This window comes from Papaver somniferum, chromosome 7 (assembly GCF_003573695.1).
Source record: "Papaver somniferum cultivar HN1 chromosome 7, ASM357369v1, whole genome shotgun sequence".
Taxonomy (NCBI): domain Eukaryota; kingdom Viridiplantae; phylum Streptophyta; class Magnoliopsida; order Ranunculales; family Papaveraceae; genus Papaver; species Papaver somniferum.
The window spans coordinates 42,578,982-42,587,842 of NC_039364.1; the positions used below are offsets into that span (position 1 = coordinate 42,578,982).

General features: G+C 37.9%; 2 protein-coding genes and 1 non-coding gene across 3 annotated transcripts; 2 read left to right on the forward strand and 1 right to left on the reverse strand.

Moving 5' to 3' along the window:
- Nucleotides 1-491: 491 nt before the first annotated feature.
- On the forward strand, nucleotides 492-2,933 carry LOC113297116 (elongation factor 1-delta-like). Its single transcript, XM_026545529.1, has 7 exons — nucleotides 492-648; nucleotides 1,411-1,506; nucleotides 1,593-1,709; nucleotides 1,800-1,893; nucleotides 2,102-2,222; nucleotides 2,351-2,464; nucleotides 2,554-2,933. The coding sequence occupies exons 2-7, from the start codon at nucleotides 1,421-1,423 to the stop codon at nucleotides 2,715-2,717; spliced, it is 696 nt and encodes a 231-aa protein (XP_026401314.1). The 5' UTR covers nucleotides 492-648; nucleotides 1,411-1,420; the 3' UTR covers nucleotides 2,718-2,933.
- LOC113300933 lies at nucleotides 1,215-1,296 on the forward strand. Its single transcript, XR_003336021.1, has one exon. It is a non-coding gene; the product is annotated as a small nucleolar RNA SNOR75 (small nucleolar RNA).
- A 488-nt stretch (nucleotides 2,934-3,421) lies between the features above and the next one.
- Nucleotides 3,422-6,302, reverse strand: LOC113297117 (pentatricopeptide repeat-containing protein At1g08070, chloroplastic-like). The gene is made up of 2 exons (XM_026545530.1): nucleotides 3,910-6,302; nucleotides 3,422-3,740 (listed from the first exon to the last, which is right to left on the reverse strand). Exon 1 carries the CDS (start codon nucleotides 6,224-6,226, stop codon nucleotides 4,178-4,180), a length of 2,049 nt encoding a protein of 682 aa, XP_026401315.1. The 5' UTR covers nucleotides 6,227-6,302; the 3' UTR covers nucleotides 3,422-3,740; nucleotides 3,910-4,177.
- Nucleotides 6,303-8,861: the final 2,559 nt, after the last annotated feature.

Here is an 8,861-nt window from a genome sequence, read left to right on the forward strand (position 1 = left end):
CCAAAAAAAGTTCCCTCTCAAATTTTTTCCCTCCTTCTACTCTCACCTCACTCACCCAAACACAAATAATAACACACACTAATCATTTATAAAAAATCTTAAGATTTTACTAATTATTATTAATCACTAATCCTGATTAGTGAGGAGTAGATTAGGAGTTACATAAAATACTTAGATAAGGGTGACCCTGATTTGGTATTTGGATCCCGTTTTTGTCCTTTTCCTATATCCCTAATTGTGTTTTATATGCGTTCAAAATCAAAGCGACGACCAAATTACCATCAACAAGCATTGACGGAAAAACTGCGGGCTCACGACTACCCGTCGAAAGGGGTGGCCCTCCCGCTAAGCTTCAACAAGCATTGCCGGAAAAACTGTGGGCCATAAACCAGCCTATTTCGCCAGAAAACTCTTTCACGACTACCCGTCGGATGGGGTGGCCCTCCGGCTAAGCTTCCTACTTAGAAGCGAACAGGGCCTACAAGATTCCAAGTTTATTCGGGAAATAAGACAAAGTAAGGAAAGGATTAGGGTTTTCACGCCCCTATATAATAGAGACATATACCCAGCCTCGTACACTCCTCTTTGCTTCCCACAGTATTCTTCAGTAAACCCTAGGCCTCCCATTCTCTCTCTCTCTATTCCAAGGTAACGTCTTTCTTCTTCTCAATTATTTTCTCGCATCGCAGATCCGGAATTGTTGTTTTCAATTGAGTGTTCAGCATCTTTTTTTTAAATCAATTCTGATATCTGATGCGTGGATTGAATAATGTTGGTTTTGGATTTTATTGCAATTTATCTTCTTATTAGGAGTAATGTAGGGTTCACTAATTACCTTAAGATGTTTTTCTTTTTAATGTGTGATTTGTTGTGATATAGGTGTGTAAAGCTGAATATTATGTTTAATTCTAGTACCAATTGACGTAGTTTTGAACAGATCTTTTGATGGTTTGATTTTATACCCTGGAAAAACGCTTCACTGAATCATGATGTATTTGAATTTGTCATCTATTTAATTGTGCTGTTTGTTGCATTACCTGTGACAAATTATGAGCTAGAAATTTAATAGGATCTGGATGTTTGCATATACTAGGTTTTTCTTGTTGAACATTAGGATTTTTTTGCTTTGTACCAAGAAGATTTGAACATTATGAGTGTTCAATTGATTTCTTGTATTATTGAATTGTTTTCTAAATAGGGTTTCAGGGTTTGTTTCTCAATGATGTCAATAAAGATGACGAGACTGATATATCCATTCTTAACCTTGATGTTAACTGAGGCATTTGTCTGAGAGGAATGAACCCTGAAAAAAAATCATGTTTTTCATTACTCTATTGTTCCCAAGTTTTTATTTGGTTGAATTATGGTTTCATCAGACTTATATTTTTTTGTGTGCACATATTCTTGTAGTGTGATAGCAATGGCAGTTACTTTCTATAATTTGAGCTCCAAGGCTGGTCTTGAGAAGCTTGATAACCATCTAAAGAGTAGAAGTTACATCACTGGGTAAGTTTATTTGTCTTTCATATCTTTCTGTATTGTTCTTATTTGTGAGTTAGAGTCTAAATTCTCGTGCATGTTTGATGTCATAGATACCAGGCATCCAAGGATGATATCACTGTCCATGCAGCTCTTAAGGGAGCTCCATCATCAGAGTTCATTAATGTGTCTAGGTGGTTCAACCACATTGAAGCTCTTTTAAGGATCAGGTAATTTGCTTTCCAAGTTTATATAAATTAATTAATCTTCAGTATCTCCATTTCTGGGTACTAAGTTATTCCTGAAAATATTGGATATAGTGGAGTTTCTGCTGAAGGCAGTGGCGTCTCAGTTGAAGGATTTGCACCTGTCGCTGAAGAGTCTGTTGCTACTCCCTCTGTGACCGATGCAAAGGTTTGTTTTTTCGTTTCTTCATTTGAATTCTGTCCTACTTTGCCGGCCTATAAGTTGTGGCAATTCGTGTGAACCTTAGATTTTGTTAATTCTAACAGCTCTTAGCATAGATATCACGGCATAGACAATCTAAAGTGTTTTGGATCTGTGAATGCTATTGATATTTTGTAGTCTATAACACAATTTTTTTTTTTTTTTTGAGTTGCAGCCAGCTGAAGATGATGACGATGATTCTGATGTTGACCTTTTTGGAGAGGAGACAGAGGAGGAAAAGAAGGCTGCTGAAGAACGTGCAGCAGCAGTCAAAGCCTCTGGCAAAAAGAAAGAATGTGAGTATGCTCTCCTTAAATTGTGCTTTTGAAAATTAAGGCGATTAGTTCTGTGTATGGGTTTGTGAGTTTTGCTAAGAACCAATATATAGCTGTCATTTTAAACATTTTTTAACTTTTTCTCTCAGCCGGAAAGTCTTCAATTTTGTTGGATGTGAAGCCATGGGATGATGAGACAGATATGGCAAAGCTTGAGGAAACCGTGAGGAGTGTCCAGATGGAAGGCCTCACATGGGGAATGTGTAAGTACCTTCTCTCTAATAACTGAATTTGTCAAAACATCTTACCTTCCTCTTAACGTACTTATGTTTCTCTCTTATTTCTATCACAGCCAAACTTGTCGCAGTTGGATATGGTATCAAGAAGTTGCAAATTATGATGACAATTGTGGATGACTTGGTATCCATCGATTCCCTTATTGAGGATCATCTCACCAGTGAGCCTGCCAACGAGTACATTCAGAGTTGTGATATCGTTGCATTCAACAAAATCTGAGTGCATTCAACAAAATCTGAAGAAACGGTCTAGTATCGCCAGAGAAGTTTGAGTTATAGGTTGATGTGAGAAAAATATTATCATGTTTCAGTATCGAGAAGTTTCAGTATCAACTTTAATTATTGAGGTTTCTTCCTTTGTTTTTGGTTGTCCTCTATAAATGTTTGTGTTAGAATATTAAGATTGGTTATCTATGCAAACCCTTTTTTAAGAGCATCTCCAATGATAGGGGTGAAGGTAATCCTAGGTGGAGGTCCTATTAATACCTTTTTGTTGTGGGTCATTCCTATGGGGCTAGAAAAAAATGAAAGTTATACTTTTTACCTGAAACTTCATCTCCAATGCCGACATATTACTAACCTAGAACTTAGAGATAAATTAATTTTTGGAACAAAGAATTCAAAAGACCTTCGGGCATGGAGAAGGTATAGATATGACTTTCTCCTTTACCATTTTTTATGAGATGGCATCCATGTCATGCTTTTACCTTTATTTTGGCATTGGAGATAAATTTTTGGTTAGAAAAATGTTAAATCCATGTGTCATGTCTTTTTAAGACCTTCACGGCTTCACCCTAGCATTGGAGATGCTCTAATTGCTTCACCCCTAGCATTGGAGATGTTCTAATTTATTAGTAACTAATTTCTGATTAATAGGGTTAAAATTGGCTACTTTTCTTCCTTGAATATTCTCTAGTAGCCAGCCACACAGGTATAATACATTATAGATATGATGTCCAAATCATTTCAAGTCTTGTATTATCCCCAATAAAGGATACCAGTTGGCAAGGAAAGGAGACCTAGGATCGTGATAAACCGCTGATTTTATGGCAGTCCCTGATAAACCATTGCCTTCTAAATCTATGAACCCCTTCCTTTTCTGTCAGCTGCATTTACAGACTCAAGAAAGAGAGATAAAGACTGTATTTAGTCACTGGGTCGCATTTTCGTAGCTGTTCTCAAAATCTCAACAGCAGACTGAAGTTCCAGGGGGATTGTATTCCCTTTATAAGAGAGGGCTGCACTGCAGGAAGAGCACATATAATGCAAGTATTACTGAAGATGTTCTACTACAGATGGAAAAACATTCTAACTGAAAATCAGCTCATACAACAACAAAAGAAAAGGATGAATATCAGGCCAGGAAAGATCATCATAAAAGAGTGCTATATGTTTTTAGATCAGAAACTAACCTCTACCGCGTACAAGTCGAATCAGATGTACGAAACAACACCCAATATTGTTTAAAGTATAAGATCTCTAGGAACCCGTTGAACAGACGAAATTTAGGCAGAGGAGAAGCTGTTAAGTTCCCCATAACCTTGATTACTAAGCTTCTTGAGTCTGTTTATGCAAGAAAGTAGACCGCAGAAAGGAAAGTAGAAGTGAACAAGAAACTATTTGTCACATTCAAAGTAATAGGTTGACAAAACAACTCTCTTAGTTTGACTTTTATGAATTTCACCAGAAGTCCATACACGAACAAGAACCTTGATTAAAATGATGAAACCGGCTTCGATCCCTCGCAATTATCTGCCGACCAAAAACCTTGGATATAATTTTAATAAAAGAATGACAATCGTTGCAAACACGAAGATTCTTCACTATACGAATTGGAGAACCTGGGGAAGTACTAATCAAACCTAAAGCAATAGCCAACTTCTCACTATGAAAATTTAAAGAATTTTCTTTCTCTTCTTCCTCGATATCAAACAACACATCACCTGTTCCCGATAGATATCCACCCGCCAACCTAATTCTCCGTCGCATTTCTTCCATCATCATATAAATTTCTTTTGTTCGAAGATGCGATTTATCACCTGCAACAAATTGATGTATCAAACCATTCACTTCAATCCAACTGTAACCTGGTATTTTATCGATTCCTCTCGCTTTCATATCTTTTCTTATCTTCAAAGCAACATCCCATTGATTAGCCCCTGCATAAACATTAGACAGTGAAACGTAACGCCCACAAGAATCAGGTTCCATATCAATTACGCGTTTTCCTACCTTCTCCGCTAACTCAAAATGCCCTCCAGTTCCAACCCTGTTCACCCCAAGAAGAAGAGTTGCCCACACAACCTCATTAGGTTTTATAGGCATTTTCTTAATAAAGTCCAACGCATCTTCCACCAATTTAGCTCTGCATAACAAATTAACCATACATCCATAGTGTTCCATCCTCGGCTGAATATCATAAACTTCTTTCATTAATCTAAAAATTTCGAGACCCTTATCAATCAATCCTGTGTGCCCGCAAGCAGATAACAATCCAATGAACGTCACGTCATCCGGAATCACTTCCTCTCTCTTCATCTCCTCGAAACAAGTCAATGCCTCTAGACCATGACCATTCATGGCTAACCCTCCAATAATTGTGTTCCATGTAAATGCATTCTTGGTTTTGATCTTACGGAAAACTTGTAGTGCTAAGTCCATGCTACCACACTTACAATACATATCAACAAGAGCAGTTTCCAACACAATATCTAGTTTTACTTTGTGTCTGAGTATTAAAAGATGTATATATTTACCTTGATCTAAAGCACCAATGTGAGCACAAGCTGAAAGAACACTAACAAGTATAATTCCATCAGGATTAATATTCTCTAACTGCATTTGCCCAAACAAAACCAAAGACTCTCTATAATAACCTGCACTAACCAAACCCGAAATCATCGAAGTCCATGTGAGAATATCACGTTCAATCATGCTTCCGAAGAGTATCTGAGCAGAACCCAAATCTCCACATTTATAGTACATGTCTATAATAGCATTACACAGATGAATATTCTTTTCAAACCCCTTTTCTTGTGAGTAAGAATGCAGAATCCCGCCTTGTTCTAAATTACCTGTGTGCGCACATGCGCAGACCATATTAAGAACCGTAACTTCATCAGGTTCTATACTTTTAGTTTCTCTCATTTTCTTGAATAAATCAAAAGCTTCTTCATAAAATCTACCACTAACATGAGCCCCAATTATAACATTCCATGTAACAACATCTCTAGCAGAATTTTCATCAAACAACATACGAGCACTTTCAAAAGAACCAGAGTTGGCATACATTTGAATCAAAGAATTAAGTACATAAACATCCAACTGAAACCCATTCTTTATTATTTCGCAGTGCAATCTTTTACCAAATTTGGCTTCTTTTAATTGAGCACAAGCAGTTAATGTAAATGTGTAAGTGAAATTATCAGGAACGACACAAGATTGAATCATCAAACTGTAGAGAGAAATTGATTCAAGTGGGTAAGGGCTTCTAGAATACCCTCTAATCATTGTATTCCAAATAAACATATCTGGGTTTTCAATTTGATTGAAGATTTTCTGAGCATAACTAAGATTTCCAGATTGAGAAAGAGCAAGGAAAGAAATTAGTTTGCTTGAAGCAAAGTTTTCTTGAAAGAATTGATTTCGAAGGAGATAAGCATGGGCTTGTTTCGTTTTCATGATGGAAGTACACTGGGTTTTCAACCAGTTCATGGAAACCTTATTCATTGGTACTCAGAAGATCCTTACGCCATCAAGGGGAAGAACGAATATTTGATTCAAGTTCAATTTATACCTGTAGATGGTGGATTCTAAACCCATAATTATACGAACTCATGATCCAGCAATCAGATGTGAGTATTGTGACACGGATCTCTCAGAGTACATGCAGATATGTAGTCTCTCGGCTGGACAACAACATATCTCATGAATACTGAACACTTCAGTAATTATTTCTATATAGAATCACGAGATTGACGGCTCCTGGACAGCTTGCTCTGCTAGTATAGAGCGATAACATCTTCATGATACAAACAACAAGTTTCCCTGACTATATAAAGGATATGAAGCTCCAGCAAGCTCATGTCAAAATAATTAATGCTCCTAGACAGCTTGCTCCGCTAGTATGGAGCCATAAGTTAATTATTCCTAAATTCTTAGATTCATCCACTGAATTTCCGAAAATGTTCAAATATTTTCGCAATATTTCGTTACTTCAATTTATGGTTCTTCCCAGTAGAATTCCATGAGCTAGTAATAAATATTCAACGCACGGGCGTCTGAGCTACCTCCGAGTAAGCCCCGGCTCAAAAGGTGCAAGTGTACTCAACGATGATGCACCAACAATCACCGCACATACGAGTATTTCAAAATACGACGAAACGATGAACCTATGCAAAATAGGAAGAAAAATAATAAATAATTAAAATATTGACCAAGGCGCCAGGGGATTGGACTCACGGACCGGCCGGCCGTGCCGTGGCCAATCCCACGCCAGTTTTATATTTTATCATATTTTTTGTTTTTTTCCTTGATCTTATGAAAATCCTTTCATTTGAACAAACATCCTTCGTTTGAGGAAACTCCTCAGTTTCATGGTGCTTCCTTCGCACAAAGGAAATAATATAAAATTGGAAAAAATATTGTGGGGCCGTGATTGTTGGCCAACCGTCCATGCCTTGATCCCGACCGGCCCCACACCTCATGGTTCCTCATTATTTTATTATTATTTCCCTAATCTCATGAAAACTCCTTCATCTCATGGTATTTTCATAAATACATGAAAAATAATATAAAATTAGGGAAACCCGTGGGATCGTGCCCCAGCCGTCCGGCCATGCCCTAGCCGGTCCCACACACCCCTTTATTTTATTATTATTATTTTAAGATTTCCTTCATCCCATGAAACTCCTTGATTTCATGGTATTTCTCTCAAATTAGGAAAATTTCTTCAAATCATGGAAAAATACACGGAAAATACATAAAGATTAGGAAAACTCGTGGGACCGGGCCCAAGCCGGCCGGCCATGCTCTAGCCAGTCCCACACACCCTTATTTTTATTATTTTAATATTATTTGCTTCCTTGATCCCATGGAACTCCTTCACTTCAAGGAAACTCCTTAATTTCAACAAATTCTTTTATTTCATGATATTTTCATAAAATCATGAAAAATAATATAAAATTAGGAAAAGGCACCATGGGACCGTGGTCACTGGCCGTCCGTCCATGCCTTGGCTTCAGCGGTCCCACGCTTCATCATCCCTTCATTTTATAATTATTTTCCTTCATCTCATGAAGTTTCCCCAGTTTCAGCAAAACCCTGATTTTATTGTATTTTCTCAAATGGTTGCTCAAACGCAAGCCAGAAAATATCAAAATTCTCAAAACTGAGACGCAGACGTGTTGACGACGTGATCATGTTACCTTGATCGACCAAGGTTGGCTATTTGGTTCGCAATGAGCCGGTCCCACGTATTTTCATCGTTTGACCTAATTTGCGCAATTGCACGTATTAGGTCCAAGACTCTTCCAAATAATTTTGGAATTTCATGAAGTGATCGTCATTCGATCCTACGACCATCCAGGTTTGGTTTCATGACCCCTTGGTCGGTCTCTCACCTCTCCATAATTAATTGGGTTTTATCACCTAAGGCTCAGACGAGCATTATATGAAAAATGATTGAACCAGCATTTGATCATCTTTTCACCAACTCTTCAAGGGGTCTTGGTATTTGCTCACGCGAGCATATGGAAGCTACATGGTCGACCCACGGTCTCATGTAGCCGGTCCTCCTTCATTCCATGGTTAAATTTTCGATAAACTATCACTCGATCATCAATTGATCAAATTAGGGTTTCTGAGTCCAAGGATCATAATTCCAGATTCGAACGCTAATAGTTTTACGACGATCTCATGATCACCATTTTATTATACTCGGTTCAACTACCAGTATTCTAATTAATGTTTTATTTCGGTCACGCTGCCAGTAATTCATCAGACGAGCAACACTTTCTCAGATGAGCAATATTTGCTCAAACCAAGGAATATTGGTTCAACTATCAATATTCAGCAATTCATCGAATGAGCAATACTTGCTCACCTCAACGTGAGAATTATACCTCTGTCTCAACGGACACGTTCAATTCATGAGTTTCAGAACATTTTGCGGAATCATGCTCAACTTAGCAAATACATGGACTCATCGTCCCATGAAGTCAGCAACTGACTAAATACACGTCTGCCCTGCAGACTCCACGTTCACGAGACATCAATCGTGTCACTTGGGGGATATCAACTAGGGTTTTGGTCTGGCGGTCTACGGCACGTGTGTTCATACACACGATGGAATGTGAGCAAGTCG

Excerpts from the sequence above, each read along its gene's own strand:
- LOC113297116 (XM_026545529.1), top strand. The coding sequence starts at position 1,421 with ATGGCAGTTACTTTCTATAATTTGAGCTCCAAGGCTGGTCTTGAGAAG. Across the intron at positions 1,710-1,799 it reads GAAGCTCTTTTAAGGATCAG|TGGAGTTTCTGCTGAAGGCA; the intron begins GTAATTTGCTTT and ends TATTGGATATAG. Across the intron at positions 2,223-2,350 it reads CTCTGGCAAAAAGAAAGAAT|CCGGAAAGTCTTCAATTTTG; the intron begins GTGAGTATGCTC and ends TTTTTCTCTCAG.
- LOC113297117 (XM_026545530.1), bottom strand. The coding sequence starts at position 6,226 with ATGAATAAGGTTTCCATGAACTGGTTGAAAACCCAGTGTACTTCCATC.